Here is a 16,624-nt window from a genome sequence, read left to right on the forward strand (position 1 = left end):
ACAATTGAGGGAAGTAAGAAGTGGGGTCCCCCAGGGATCTGTATTCGGACCGGTGCCTTTTAATTTATTCATAAATGATCTAGAAGTCAGGGTAAGCAGCAAGGTGGCCAGATTTGCAGATGACACCAAACTCTTTCAGGTAGTGAAATCCAAAACGGATTGTGAGGAGCTCCAAAAGGATCTCTCCAAACTGGGGAAGTGGGTGACAAAATGGCAAATACAGTTCAGTGTTGGCAAGTGCGAAGTGATACACATTGGGACAAAAAACCCCAGCTTCACGTATACGCTGATGGGATCTAAGCTGCTGGTGACTGATCAGGAGAGGAATCTTGGGGTCATGGTGGACAACTCGTTGAAAGTGTTGACCTAATGTGCAGCAGCTGTGAAAAAGGCTAATTTCATGCTAGGAATCATTAGGAAGGGGACTGAAGATAAAACTGCTAGTGGCACAGCGGGCAAATGCTTAACTAACAAGCAGAAGGTTGCTGGTTCGAATCCCCGCTGGTACTATATTGGGCAGCAGTAATATAGGAAGATGCTGAAAGGCATCACCTCATACTGTGCATGAGGAGGCAAAAACCACAGGGCTCTGTGGGTACCAGGAGTCGAAATCGACTTGACGGCACACTTAGTTACCTTATACAAAACTATGCTGTGGCCACACTTGGAGTACTGTGTACAATTCTGGTCACCACATCTAAAGGAGGACATTGTAGAACTGGGAAAGGTGCAGAAGATGGCAACCAAGATGATCAGGGGCCTAGAGCACCTTCCTTATGAGGCAAGGTTACAACACCTGGGGCTATTTAGTTTAGAAAAAAGATGACTGCGGGGAGACATGATAGAGGTCTATAAAGTCATGCATAGTGTGGAGAAAGTGGACAGAGAGAAATTCTTCTCCCTCTCACAGAACACCAGAACCAGGTATCATCCCATGAAACTGACTGCCAGGAAATTTAGCACCAACTAACGGAGGTACTTTTTCACACAACACATAATCAACTTGTGGAATTCTCTGCCACAAGATGTGGTGATGGCTGGTTGGATGGCTTTTAGAGAGGTCTGGATAACTTCAAAAAGGAGAGGTCTATCAACGGCTACTAGTCTGAGGGCTAAAGGCCAACCCCCAGCCTCAGAGACAGGATGCCTCTGAATACCAGTTGAGTGGAGTAACAGCAGGAGAGAGGGCATGCCCTCAACTCCTGCCTGTAGGCTTCCAGCAGCATCTGGCTGGCCACTGTACGAAACAGGATGTTGGACTAGATGGGCCTTGGCCCTGATCCAGCAGGGCTTTTTAATGTTCAGTCTCCTGTAACAGTATTCTAAAGACAATGCAAGGATTCTTGTTGGGTTTCCTTCCCAGCTATAGAGCTAAAGGCTGAGACTTGGAAGGGTGAGAGAGAGAGCAGTCACCATCACCTCTCTGCTATAGAAAACATCTGTCTGTTCCTTGAATCTTTTAGGAACAGGAGATCACGATGGAAGTGGAGATAAGAATGGTGGAAGATAAAGTAGACACTAATGACAACTTCTGTCCTAAGCTGCCTCCCAGTCTTCTGGATCTGAAAAAGGAGGAGCATGAATCTCTGGGGTAGGGGGATGCAGTGGGATCAAAAAGGCTTAAAAGGAGAAGGTGAGGCAGCTCTCTGTAGAGCACAACTGTACCTCCTTCCATAATAGTTTTCCCTTCTTCTGTGTTGGTTTTGGATAAACTTAAACCCTGCATGGCTTAAATGGTATGACACGTGACAGATTTGTAGGGAGAGTGGGGATGAAAATAAGGAACCCTTATTCCCCTCAGATGTATTCCAAACTGATCCGCAAATGACTAGTATAAATATACAAGGTACAGCAAAATAGAAATACAAGGATTTAGGATTTATTTTGTGGCTGTAGAAAAGTGATCTGAATTTAAACTTCTGAATTTACATAAGAGTAAGTGCTATTGCTAATTTACATTGGGTGGATTTATTAAAACAGTCTTCTTAAATTTTATCCCTCTTTCACAAAATGTAAACAGCATTTTGATGGAATCTGCACAAAGATATATATGGGGTACAAGCAAATAAGTTCAAAGAGAGCCACATTGAGTATTCCTCTGAGAAAGCTAATTAACATACAATGGCAACACAAAATTCTGAGAATGTATTTCTACAATAATATAACCTTAAACCAAGCCTGCTCCGCTTTGGCCCCCCCGCTGTTTTTGGACTACAGCACCCATAATCTCCAGCCAGAATGGCCAATAGCCAGTTGATGGGAGTTGTATGCCAACATCTGCAAGAGGGCTGAAGTTGAGCAGGCCTGCCTTAAACTAATTCCAAACATTACCAATTTACAATCTGCCTTTTTCAGATTACTGGAATTTAGACTACAAAGTTGCCCAACAATTCTTCTGCAAGCATTAATAACTATTAGCTGAACCTGCACAGAGCATCTGTGCGGTAGTTCACTTCCTTTTTGGGGTTAGTTGGGAGAATTTGTTTGGCTGGTCCTCCCACAGCTATCTCGCCCGCCCTGTCTCTCCCCCCACGCGCCTCTCTTGCCCGCCCTGTCTTATTTGAGAGAATAACTGTTTGGAAACCAAGAAAACCCTTTTACAGTGTGGTCTTTTACAGTATGGGCCGGCCAATTCTCCTCCTCCTGGGTGTGCCAGCCAATCAGGCGCCTCCGCAGCCCAGCCAATCAGCTGGGCTGCCGGGACGCATTTTCCCCAGGCACACCTAGGAGAAATATATATATAGATTACAGAACAAACAAAACCATATTATCTAGTTTGAATACATCTCTGGACACTCCACAACTTTAATTTATTATTTATTCATTCATTCAATTTCTATACTGCCCTTCCAAAAATGGCTCAGGACCGTTCACACAGAGAAATCATAAATAAATAAGATAACTAAAATGGATCCCTGTCCCCAAAGGGCTCATAATCTAAACTTGGCGTTAAAATGATGAAATCACAGTAATTTTATGATATGATAACTTCAAAATAAGCATCTGAATTTGCACTAATAATTTTTGAGCCACAAAATTATTAACTTGGAACTAATATCAATACTTATTGTTAACATGTGAATAGGGTATGCAACACAATAATGCCATATAGGGCTATGTTTTCAGAAATCCCACTTTTCCCTAGTACTATTTTGAACGGTCATTAACTTTACATTTTAAAGTTGGGCCATTAGGTTTGAGAAGTGATTTGTAAATTAACCATGCAACTTACAGAAATGAAAGTTAAAACACTTAACAGTGCAGACACTGATTTAAGGGATTCGTGCCCCTTCTGTGTTGAATAAGTACAAATACAGCCCCATAAGGATGGATAACTAATATACAGTTCTAAGGTCATTAAAAATGGCTCAGGACCGTTCACACAGAGAAATCATAAATAAATAAGATAACTAAAATGGATCCCTGTCCCCAAAGGAAGGCAAATAAATTCTTAAATTGTGTTTTCGTACTGCTACACCAATGTAAGACCAGAAATAGTAACATCATATTATTAGTTCATGAAGGCACATATTGAGCATGTTTACTGTTTATAATGCACTAATTATTATGCTAAAAATCTGTTGCTCTCTGTGTATTAATGTTTAAAGTACACTAGTACCAAACCTAAACTCAATCTTTAATAAACAAATTTAGATTTTCAAATTATCATTGAAAAGAAGTAGTAACTTTTCAGAACTTCACAACTTGTGTCACTAAGCTGCCAAGAACAGAAAAAAGCCAACTTCTTTCTTATCTGTTTCTCATGTTTGGATTCAGATACATTGATATAAATCTCAGCTGAACTTCAGTTACCTCAGTATCTTTTGAGCTATCCAAATTCCCCATTGCTCCTACATAGTTCCATATAACCCAGTGCACAGTTCTGCTAGTCTGAAGCTTGTATTTCTAAAACTTCAAGACATCGCCTAAGAAATTAGGCAATTCTAGATATCTTCTAACAAATCTTGGAATATCACATCCAAAACATTGAAAAGTTGTCCAAGAGGAATAAGCACACTTATTATGTGCTACTTTTCAACATCTACAGCATTTAAATAGAAAACCAAAGTGATTTACGTATATACAACTCTTTGGAGATTAATGTAATGGCACCCTTTAAAATGTATTACCTTTGAAACCTTCTACTGATCTGCTTTCCAAGTATTGAACAAGCTACTGTGCCGTTTGTATTACACTAGGGAGGAAATATTTAGCAGCCAAGTTGTTTTTCTGCTATTTTCCAAGATATGAGCTGGACTAGTAATCCTATTTACTGTATTAAAAAGGTTTTAACTGCGCAATATACCTTGGACAGTTACAGGAAAAATACAATTAAAAAACATCTACTTCACTAACATTTGTTCTAATTAAGTATTCTTTTAATTGATTAAAAACATGCTATCTTCAGAATAAGTCTTATATATCATAATCTGACAGAGTGCAACAGTTAAATATTATGGAGAGTACCCATACTATTCATTGGTAACATTCTAGGCACAAATCCTAAGGAAAAGAGGGACACTTCCTCCCTCTAAACACTCTGCAGATCAGCCTGTATGCTCGTTGAAATAGCTCTTGCCATGATAAAATTAAATTAAACTGCAAAGTATCTTTTCTATCTCAATGTTCTACCTAAAATACATGCACTCAGAATACAAGGATTAGGGCAAGTAAAGTCATTCTTCAAATAACTGATTGAGCATAAACTAAACAAAAGTTACTCACACTGTAGTACTTTTTAATGAAACATCTTATGTCCAAGATTAGCTGGTTGTTAATTTGCATTATGTAATTTAGAGGCGATTCATCACATTCTTTTTTGCTACACTGTATCAAACTGGCTTCAATCAGCAGGCCCTATGGATTAAAAGTAAAGACCAAAAATCAACATCCAAGGCATAGTTATTGACAACTGATGCCTCACAATATGCAGTTTAATGACGTTTTAAGACATAAAGAACATTGTATCCTGGTATTTAATTCCCACTCCCCCTCTTCAAACTCTGTGGGATAAAAGATCATATATGTACCACAGAAGGTCATACATAAAAGATCATAAAGTGGTGTAAATATTGTATTGGAAGACACGTAAGCTTTGTAGTGTAACAAAACTTTCAGTATGTCTGACTATACACAGCTAAAATTAAGCAAATGCATTTCCCATTATAAAGAAATGCCTTCCAGAGCAGTGCTGTGAGTCGCATGCCCCCTCTTCCTGTTACTGCTTAATAAGCTGTACTTGTGTGATCCTATCCAACTACTCCCTAACAACATTAAGCAATTCCAGGTGGAAGAGATTGCAGAGCTTGACATCCGCTCTTCTTACACTTAGCCCATCTGTAAGTTGTCAAGCCTCCATGCAATTAACTATCTTATTTACAGCTGTAATGAAACAAAGTCAAGGATTTACCAAGTATTGCTGATCTGTGCCTGCCTTTTCGTCTCACTTGCTTCCAACAACTTCTTTGTTTTGATTCAAGAAACACAGAACATCTGCTGTTTGTCCAAATTAACTTAAAATAATTACTTTTAATTTAGATAAAGGATTTATTTGCTTTAACTTTCAAGGTTTTCACTACTCCACAGCCTGCTAATTTGCCAATAACTAGTACATGCATAACATTGCAATAGAGTTAAATAGTTGGCTCTACTTCAAGTTCTGATCCAAGGTCACAGATACATTTTTTGGCAGCACTTCTTGACAGGAATGTACCCGATGACTTTTTAGGTCTGATGTACAAAGGCAGCAGGAAAGATAACACAGAAGAAACTTCTATATAAAAGGGAAGAGGGATGCAAAAACATAAAATAGAAGCTTTCAAAAAATGCACTCCTCCAATTAATTTGATTTAGGATAGCTAAATGTCATTGAACAAGCTTTATTAAATGGGCAGTTCTAAGTTGTTAATTCTGAGGAAAATTCTGAAAAATAAGTTCAGAGTAATGATGCCAAAACTATATAACCAATTGTTCCTGAAAATGGTATACAAAGCTAGATTTGGCATCAATGTACTTATGCAAACTTATTAATAGAATGGGCTCTTTTTCTTCCTATAACATCCTCTATTCAGAGAATCTATTTTCAAAATGTAAATACCAAAATACTAACCGAACCATCAAAGACATTGTCATAAATGTTCTCTGTCCCACATTTTGGACAAGCAAACTTGAATTTTTCACAGTCTTTATATTTCTCTTCATCAGTGAGCTGAACAGGGCCACCAAGCAAGACATCATTCTCCTCATCTTTATGATAATGGTGATATACTTTGAACTGTGAAGGATCCAGTCCTATTAATAAGAAATATAAATTCAAAGTCCAAAAAAGCAATTCATCTAAGTTGACATATCAGCTTCAAATGGGAGTTAGAAACTGCAAAATCCAGAGTAAAACTAAATCCTCAGGAAGAGACTACTTTAAAAAGGAATAAATACATTTTCTCATTTTTAACCTACGATGAAGATTTGAGTAACATGAAGAAATTACTTATCTTTTCACACAAAATTGCTTTATAAATAAAACAAGCACAACACATTATCTATCATGGGGAGTATGCAATAGAACATTTTGTTTATGAAGATACTACTCCTAGAGAATGGCTTTATTGCTATTTTCTTAAGTTATATGGAGAATATTTGAATAAAATTGTGCATCTTTATTAGGAAAGTCTTTAAACCAAAATGGCATCATTAAAATGAAAGAGAATATAAAAACCCCATTAAAAGAAACCTGGTTGTACTGCTATTACCCACTCCTTCAAGGCTGTACACAACTGCCAACTCAGACTTCAATGCAGTGGTCGATTTCATTTTGGCTCAGTGGTTAACAGCATGTAGGTTTCAATCTAATGCAGTCGTTAAAATTCAGCAGCAGCATTTAAAAAGTCAGAATTGGAGACAAAAAGCACTTTTGGTTACGAGAACCTAGAAGGTCTAAGAAATACGAGCAACTCGAACACAACTGCACCCCTGCAATTATTTATTATTGTGATAAAGTGTTTTAAATTTAGATTTTTTTAAAGCAGCAGGTTACATCAGTGATATTTATTAAATTAGTAACCTGTATTTGGCAAACATGCAGAAATGGTGGAGTGTGATTAGAATTTTATGTAACATGAACATTTTCAGGATTAAAAAAAAGTCCTACCAAGAATATTCCTCTCAAGAAAGAATTTTCTAATCATTTTGTTTCAAGTAGAATTTTTTATTCCTAGCTAGTATCAAAAGTATGAAATCCTTTTCTACAGGGAAAAGAACATTTACTTGGACACAGAACACACTCCTAATTTCAGCAGTTTGGTTTACTTAAGTTTTGAAAACATTAATTCCAGTTTAAATTTGAGAAATACAAGACTGCTTCACTAGTATTTCAACCCCTTGTCTTTCTTAAAATGAGTGTTTAACATTCAGTTAAAATATGTTATGCATTCATTATGACTGAAAGCCAGATACTGCCTTCACTAGAGCAGTCCTAAAGTACTCTCCATACATACCACTAGGACTTCTGATACTATTCTGGAGTGGCTGATGGATTGAAGCCTGAGAGCTGATTTCCATTTTAGCTACTTAATGCTTCAGAAGATTATTACCATCAAAAATATTATCAAAATCTGGATTCTTGAAAATTTAAATTTTAATAAATGATTAAAAATTCTCTGATATCAACCATAACATGATCTACTGCATACAGTATTTTAAGAGAGCAAGCATATAGAAAGGAGTCACTAAGTATTTATAAAGTATAGCAGAAATGTGTTAGATGAAAAGTTACTGAAAACATTTTCTATCATGCAATATTTTATGCCATGTTAGATTGGGCAGAAATTAAACTACCCTTTCCATCCTCTTAGTATAATAGAGTTTTTCCCCTTCTAACAATTTATCATGATCTAATGACTGTCCAAACTAGAAACTTTCTAAACTAAAGTAAGATGTTATATTTCTTCTTATGGAAGGGTCTCAAAAATATCTATATGCTACAGCAGAAGGATGCTAGATGAGGTTATTTAAAACCTTTTCAATTGTATAATTTATGTGTTGAAAAGATTTCACAAGACCTCATCTTTAATATTCTAACAACAATGTAAGCCTACCATACTTAAAAAGTGAATAGTGAAACAAGGAACAAACAGAATGGTGTACAGCAAGACTTCTGTCTCCCCTAATAATTTCTAGATACATATGTGTGCTCTACTGAAATCACTGGATCTCCATCAGTAGCAATTCACACCAGCTTTCACTTCAATTGAAAGTGAAATCAAAACACAGGTCATTGTATTCTCTGGGGGGGAAAAACAGGGAAGCAGCCCTTATTCAATAATGTATTTAAATCCACAAATCCAAAAACAGTCCGTAGATAACCCAATTAAGAGACATATTTTCAAAGAAATCTAAGAAAATATCTTAAGAGTTTTTTATTTTCTTCTACATACTATTGTCCACTTCAGTACTTTTAGAGTTTAAAGCCCTGAAAATGTTTTTTTAAAAATAAAGTTAGAAAGCAGTACATTTCATGTAATGTTCCTTATCTGTAATATATTTTATAAGAGTGAAAGAGTGGCGACAACTTGTTTGTGCTCAAATGCTGCCCTTAGCTTGTGTGTGAAGCTGTCAAAAGTAGTTCTGATTCACGTTCTAACACAACAGATTTTTACACCTGATATCCAAAACGAAGCAGAGAAGCAGAAGACTCTTCAATCTCAAATTCATCTCTTATTTTAAAAGCCCTAAAATTCTATTAATAGCAATTGCCTAATATTAATTTATTTGATCATTGCAGATTTTTAAAAAAAGTTAGTTTCAACTGCTACAGCAGGGGACATGATCAAAATCTGATCTGGCACAAAAGATGCAACATACTTAGGTTAATAAATAATACGTTCTACAGAAATATGTGTACATAAAAATTTCAGGTAAAACAAAAGCCTCAATTGGCAAGGTCATTAGATGTATTATTTCAAAATTAGTTATTTTAATAAACAAGCTAATACCAAAAGACAAACAAAAATCCCACTCCAAGTCTTCAGTCTTACTTAGGAGCTATGTAAGTTTAAAAGTTAATCACCTTGCAGCTTAACTCATTAAAGCTTTAGAGAAATAAAAAGGAAAATGGTGTCTAGTGCTGCCACCTAGAGGTTTCCAATCTGAATCTCTTAAACAAAAACAAAAACAAAACAAAACTGTTATACTTTACCTTTATTTGGCTAAAATTCAAATATTAACAACATTTTGTAATTTGCTCCCTTAACTCTGGATAGTAGTTCCAATGCAGTATTGTACCAAATAGTATTCATCATAGGACTGTTGGCAAATTCTGCACAAAGCAGAAATTAGAAAAGATTTTGGGTTCTAACTCATAACATCCCAGGAAGGCATTCACTGTAACAAGTTCATCTGATTTTAAGTCTTGGCTTGATGCCAAGCTATGATTTGGCCAAATACTCGATTTAAAATGTACAGAATGGATTGGAATCTCTATACATCACTGCAGTATTTTACAATATTTTTTCATTAATGGAGAACACAATGGTGGTACCTACCCATGAATATTTCTTCTTGTTGGTGTTATGGAGACCAAACAAGATAGGCTATCTCCTCCCACTCCAAAGAGGCAAGACTTATGCTAATTAGAAGCTTTTTTTTTTTTAAACTGGAGGGCAGATCCCTATTTCAGTTTTCTTCTATAACCAGTGTGGCCAAGAAACCAGCAAAAAACAAATAAATTAGACAATACGTAAAGAGCCTGACCATAGTATGCTGAGAGGCACACCAAAGATTGACAAGAACAGATGCGATAAAAGGAGACATGAACAAACTAATGTAGGGACTGCCAAGAGCAGTGCAGGCAACTGGTCTGATAGGTCATACTTGTATAGTGCAGTGTTCTGTGCCTTTTTTAGGGTAGTGTGCCTCAGTCACACTAGATCCCCAAGCTACTGGGTGGGTCTGAATGGCCTCCATAACACCAACAAAAAGAAAGCTTCATGGTAGGTATCAATGTTCATCTCTCTATTGGTGTAGGCAGACATCTAGTATAGAACGTACTACAGCAACTTTGGGGGGCAGGGGAGAAGACTAGATCATTGAGGTGGAAGAAAAGCTTGAAGGATCCCCCTGATGAAGGCAATGAGTGATATACATCCATTTGGTAGTGTATGGTGAAGATAAATGAAGCAAACACAGTGCATTTATTGTGAATGCCTAGTCAGCGAGCACTTATGGGGTGATAAAATGCTGGCTTCTATATACTATATTGAATTACAGGCTTGTTGACTTAAGACTTTCTCACCCATGGAAAGTCGGTTGAAACAAACAGAAAGGAAGTCAGATATGCTGAAAGGTTCTGCGCATTTGATTCAGATGCACAACGCTTGAGACGCATCCAGCTTATGCCATTGCTTTTCCAACCTGTGGTGTGGACTAGGGTAGAATGATTGGAGGGAAATTACTTCAGATGTGCAGAAAGACTGCATTGTACTACAAATGATCAGGGCCTGAAGATTGCCATGGCCTTTGTGAAAAATACATAGGTGCTTCCTGACAGAGGGTGGATATCTCTAAGATTCATTGTGCTGAGGTGAATGCTAGAGGAAAAACCTTAAAAGAGAGAATCTGAGAGGAATAGTTTTCAGCAGCCAAAAGGAGGGGAGGATTTCATATTTAAAATCATAAGGCCTTAGGATTTTATGCAAGACCCATGTCAGAAAATGGTGGTCAATAGGAAAGCTTTTTGTTGTGCCTCTTGGGAAATGCCTAAGATGGAATGGGTCCCCAACAGACGCCTTGTCAGTTGGTATGACAAAGCTGGAGCTTGCCTCCTATGTCAGGAGATCAAAACTAGCACTTTGAATCTAGCCCAGAAGTAAACTGGCAGCCAGTGAAGCTGCCACAAGATGGATGTAATACTTGAAAAGTGACTAGCAGCCCACAAGCATCCTTGTAGCAACATTCTGGTCCAGATGAAGCTTCCAAACAGTCTTCAAGGGCAGCCCCACATAAAGCACATTGCAGTAATCCAATCTGGATGTTACCAATGCATGAGTGACTGAAATCAGGCTTGACTTCTACAAGTAGGGTTGCAGCTGGTGTACCAGCCATAGTTGATAAAAGACACTCCTGCTCATTGCCACTACCTGCTACTCCAAGAACCCAATCGGGCCCAGAAGCACTCTCAAGCTGCAGACCTGGTCTTTCAGGGGAAATATGACTCAATCCCAACCCAGATTTACCTCAGCACTTGGATAATCAGTTTTACCAACCCAGAGAACTTACTTCTTATCTGGATTAAGTTTGGGGATTTACCCCCATCCAATCCAGAACAGCCTGCAGACACCGGTTAAGGACATCCACTGACTCCCTAGTATTAGCTGACAATTTATAGGTAGAGCAGGGTATCATCAGTATGTTGATGACACTGTAGCTCATTCCCACAGATGATCTCTCCCAGGGGTTTTATGTAGATGTTAAAGAGCACGGGGGACAGAACAGAACCCTGCATAGGTCAACGGCCAAGAGCCAGAGCAGGCATCCCCCAGCATGACCTCCTGGGTAGGACCAGAGCCACCATATTACAGTGCTTCCAAGTTCCAGCTGAGAGAGGTGACTCAGAAGGGTACCATAGTCAATAATATTGAAAGCTGCCAAGAGGTCTAGGAGAATCAACAGGGTAACATTCCACTGTCTATTACTAGGCGTAGGTCATCTACAAGGATGACCAAGGCAGTTTCTGTCCCTTATATAGGCTGGAAGCCAGACTGGAAAGGATCTAAGTACTCAGTTTCATACAGGGCTGCCTGGAGCTGAGATGCTACCACATACTCCAATACCTTGCTCAGAAACGGCAGGTTAGAAACTGACTGAAAGTTGTTTAAGATGGTCGGGTCCAACGAGAGCTTTTTCAGAGGAATCTAATTACAGCTCCTTTGGCATGGAGTCACCCCCCGCCCCCCACCGATTCAGCGAGGCATTACTACCCCTCAGGCAACACAGTCTTAAAGGTATCCAATCTAATAGGACCAGATGGTACACTAGCAACATTCTATGGCTGGAAGCAAGGTTGCTCAAAATAGAGACTAGGGCTTGGATTATTATTTCTGAATTCTGGATTAAGCTGATTTTCCATCCCATTGGTTTAGCTCCATTGGTGCTAAAGGACATATATCACCCAAGGTGGGGGAAAGGGGTGGAGGAAAGGCTATATTATTATGGTTTTTCTCCCACCGCAGTGCTAACCCTGGGTTATGAAAACACCAGACTCAAAATAAGGGAAATAATTAATGATTTGGAGCGGCAAATTGATCAGGGCTCCATTTGAGTTGGTGTCTTTTGGGGCAATCAAATTCTGAGCTTTACCCCGCCAACTATTTAAACCAGCTAACAGTCCCAAAGTACCACAGAGCCCTGACATTGGCCCAATGCAATGCCTTGTGCACAGCTGTGTTGGGAGGGAGATATCAAAGAATTCCACATGGAGAGCATATTTGCCACTGTGGCTCTGGTGAGATTGAAATGACAACTCATGTACTCTTGTACTGTCACTATTACTGTGATATTCGGCATAAGTTCATCTCTTCAGATGAATTTTCTCTTGGCAGATAAGAATGACTCTAGATCCTTTAATGTGGCTAAGTTCTGCCTTATAGCTAGCAAAATTCGTTTAGAGTTCATTAAGAAAAACAGGTTGCTTACCTGTAACAGATGATTTGGTAGTGATTCCGCGACATTCATAAATACAGTAGTCCCTCGACCTACGAACTACTCGACAACCAATGTTTTCGACTTACGAACGACAAAAAAGACCGGAAGTCGTTGGCGGTTTAGATTTGGCTTCCTCGACTTACGAATTTTTAGATGCGGTTTCCTCGACTTACGAATGTTTTCAGACCTCCGTGGGTGCGCTTTTCGACCTACGAAAATTTCGACTTACGAACGTCCGTTCGGAACGGATTAACTACGTAAGTCGAGGGACCACTGTATGGGTTCTGCGCCTGTGCAGACCTGCTTCGGGTAGCTATCATTAGCTCCTCGCGATGCCTTTAACTGCCACTGCACGAGCCTGCAGTACCTCTATTGGCGGTTAGGCATCTCTCTATTCAGTTTCTGATTGACCGACGTAGCAATGTATAGGCCATCCAATCCTTCACATCATCATCTTTGTAGCATGCAGCCTCAGTGGGGCTGGATGGGAGGGTTTTATGAATGTCGCGGAATCACTACCAGATCATCTGTTACAGGTAAGCAACCTGTTTATCTGGATAGTGATTCCAGAGACATACATAAATATGGGTGTTTAACGAGCTAACCCTTTTGGTGGAGGGCGCTGAACACTATTGTAACACCCGCTTCAACACCTCCCTCCCAAATCTGGCCTCCGCTGCAGACCGCAGGTCTAAGGCATAATGCTTTATAAATGTGTGGTCTGTTGACCAAGTAGCCACAGAACACACGTCTGCCATACAAAGCCCAGCCAAGTGAGCCGCTGATGTTGCATAAGCCCGAGTTGAGTGGGCCTTACTAGAACTTGGGGCAGTTTTTCCTTGAGACTTATATGCGCTCCTTATGGCCTCCACTAACCAGAAGTATAAGCGTTGGTGTGATGGCTGTTGGCCTTTGTGACCTCCCCTATAAGTTATAAATAGGTGATTAGTCTTTCGTAAGAGATGGGTCCTCTTCAGGTAGAAGAGAAGGGCTCTTCTAATATCTAAGCAGTGTATTGTCTTTTCTAGTGGCGTTGTTGGGTTTCTGAAGAAAGTTGGTAAGATAACATTTCAATTTACATGAAAGTCTGTTATCTTTGGACGGAAGTCTGGGTCTATGCGCATTACAACCTTGTCTGGATGGATTCTGGTGTAAGGTTCATCTATTCTCAGAGCAAGTAGCTCACTAACCCTTCTAGCAGAGGTAATATCTATTAGAAAAACTGTCTTCAAGGTTACCAGCTTCATAGACGTGGAAGCCATAGGCTCAAAGGGTTGTTGTGTCAACGCGGCGAGAACCAGAGAAAGACTGCATTTCTCCACTGGAGTTCTTACAGATGGATATAGATTATTAATCCCTTTTAAGAAGTCCTTCGTCTGAGGGTGAGAAAACATTGTTTTGCCATCCCAGCCCTGATGATGATGAGAAGAAATGGCTGCCATTTGTACTCTAATAGAGACATTAGCTAAGCTGCTCGATTTAAGGGATGTAAGGTTTAGTAGGACTTCCCTTACTGTAGTGTCCCTTGGATGGAAACCTTTCCCCTTTGCATAAGCAGCGAACCTCTTCCACTTTGCTGCATAAGTTCTTCTGGTAGACTCTTCCCTGTTGTTTTTTAGAATACGGTCTAGAAGCCGACCTTCCAGGCTGTCAGATTGAGCGTGGCTAGGTTGGAATGCCTTTGCCTTGGAAGATCTGGTCGGCCTTCGAGGTAACCGCTTGTAATCTTGACCCGCTAGACTGAGAAGTCGTGGAAACCACGGCTGCCTCAGCCACCAAGGAGCGATGACAATTGCCTTGGTTTTGTCTTGTAGCAATTTGGCCACTATTCTGTTGAGCAGTGGATATGGTGGGAACAAGTAAAACACACTGCGAGTCCACTGAAATTGGAAGGCATCTCCCTTGGAGCCTTCTCCCAGTCCCATCCTCAAGCAGTATTGTACACATTTCTTGTTTTCGGCTGTTGCAAAAAGATCCACTGCCGGGATGGTCCATGCTTGAAAAATCTGGTCCAGCAGAAGTGGGTTCAGTTCCCACTCGTGTTGGTGTAACGTCTTGGTTCTGCTGAATGCATCCGCCAGGACATTGTCTTGCCCCCTGATATGAATGGCCTGGAGATGGACTCTCCTGGTGATGCACCAATTCCATACTTGAAGGCTTAGCTGGCAAAGCGACCACGATATTGTTCCTCCCTGGTTGTTTATGTAAGCTATTGCCGTTGTGTTGTCCATTTGTAATAGAATAGCCTTGTTGAGGATCATGGGGCTGAAAGCTTGTAGCACTTTGAACGCTGCTAGGAGTTCTAAGAAGTTTATGTGTAAACATTTTTCCTGCTGACTCCAGTGTCCTAGTCTCTGTTGCCCACATAAGTGGGCACCCCAACTGAGCTGGGAGGCATCCGTGGTCAACGTTAAGGTTGGTACTTGCGTACGAAAAGGCATCCCTGCCAACATATTCGTGGTTTTCTTCCACCAATGAAGGGATGCGAGCACCGTCTCTGGGATCTGGAGTAGCTTGTCTTGAGGGTCTACATTGGGTCTGAAGAACTTCAAGAACCAAGTCTGTAGCTTCCTCATTCGGAGTTTCGCATATTGAACTACCGTGGTACAGGATGCCATCAGGCCCAGAAGAATCTGAATGGACTTTGCCCACTGCCTTGGGGCTACATGAAAGCGGTCCACTAACTGGCATATTCGTTGGAACCTTTCTAAGGGCAGAAAGGCTCTTTGCGTTTCCATGTCCAAGATTGCACCTATGTAAGGCAGTCTCTTGGCCGGCTACAGGTGAGATTTCTTCCAGTTGATTCTCACACTTAAGTGACCCAACAGTGTTGTGATTGTAGTGATACGAACCTTCAGCTGTTCTCTTGTTTTTGCTGTCATGAGCCAATCGTCTAAATAGCAGAAAATGGACATTCCTTGTATTCTGAGATGAGCAATTATTACAGCCATACATTTCGTAAATACTCTAGGAGCAGTTACTAGCCCAAAGGGTAACATGTTGTATTCATACACCTGCGTGCCTAACGTAAAACGTAAATATTTTCTGTGATTTGCCTGTATGCCAATATGGAAGTAGGCATCTTTTAAATCCAATGTTGCAATCCACCCCTCCCCATATAGAAGAGGGAGGATTGCTTGCAATGTTATCATACAGAATTTCCTGACATCGACATACTGGTTCAAATCTCTGAGGTCCATGATTGGCCTTATGCCACCATCCCTTTGGGGAATCTGAAAATATCTGGAGTAAAAACCAGACTGGCATCTCAACCATGGCACAGGTGGTATAGCCTGTTTTTCCAATAAGGAGTTGACCTCTTCCCTGAGAATAGCCATCTCTGGTGTATATTTTATACCTGAGTATTCTGGGCGAGTATGGAATTCAATAGCGTATCCTGACTGGACTATGCACATAACCCAACGGTCTGATGTTATATTGTGCCATGCTAAAGCATGGCTTGCCAGTTTGATGGAACCACTGGCTGTACACAAGGCGATGGTGGGCCCTGTGTTGACCGATGGTTGGGTCAGCATTTCACTTGTATAGTTTTGAATTTGACTTGAGTGATCATCAGGTACAGCCTGATGATCATCAGGTATAGGCTGTTTGATTCAAAGGTGTTGTTTATTTTGCTGGCCTGTTTTATTCTTATTCTGCAGGTCAGCCCTATTTCTGTTTGCAAAAGGTTTCCTGTTGTAGCGATTCCACGGCTTACGGTATTCCCTGTGGTCAGAGTGCTGGAAACTGAAACGTCGTCTTTGGTAAGGATGTTGTCGATTTGAAGTATACCTCTGAGTTTGAGCCATGAGGTTCTTGCTGTCGTCTTCGACTTCCTCCATTGCTCCATCGTCTTGTCCGTGGTTCCCGCAAAGAGGCCCTTACCATCAAACGGCAGTGACTCGATGCAATCTCGCTGTCTTGTTGT

The 16,624-nt window shown here is 40.1% G+C and overlaps 1 protein-coding gene across 3 annotated transcripts in view; it reads right to left on the reverse strand.

Annotated features, from left to right (window-relative positions):
- The window catches only part of POLA1 (DNA polymerase alpha 1, catalytic subunit), a 467,466-nt gene that overhangs the window by 213,883 nt on the left and 236,959 nt on the right, over nucleotides 1–16,624 (reverse strand). For 2 of the 3 annotated variants that reach the window (XM_053312417.1, XM_053312419.1), the window contains exons 33-34: nucleotides 6,110–6,291; nucleotides 4,726–4,857 (exon numbers count right to left, since the gene is read on the reverse strand). In XM_053312417.1, coding sequence (XP_053168392.1) covers nucleotides 4,726–4,857; nucleotides 6,110–6,291 — 314 coding nt within the window. Of the gene's footprint in view, nucleotides 1–4,725; nucleotides 4,858–6,109; nucleotides 6,292–9,064; nucleotides 9,152–16,624 lie in introns of those variants that run through there. The other variant, XR_008320234.1, reaches the window with a different exon arrangement.

Source organism: Hemicordylus capensis, chromosome 3 (assembly GCF_027244095.1).
Source record: "Hemicordylus capensis ecotype Gifberg chromosome 3, rHemCap1.1.pri, whole genome shotgun sequence".
Lineage (NCBI taxonomy): Eukaryota > Metazoa > Chordata > Lepidosauria > Squamata > Cordylidae > Hemicordylus > Hemicordylus capensis.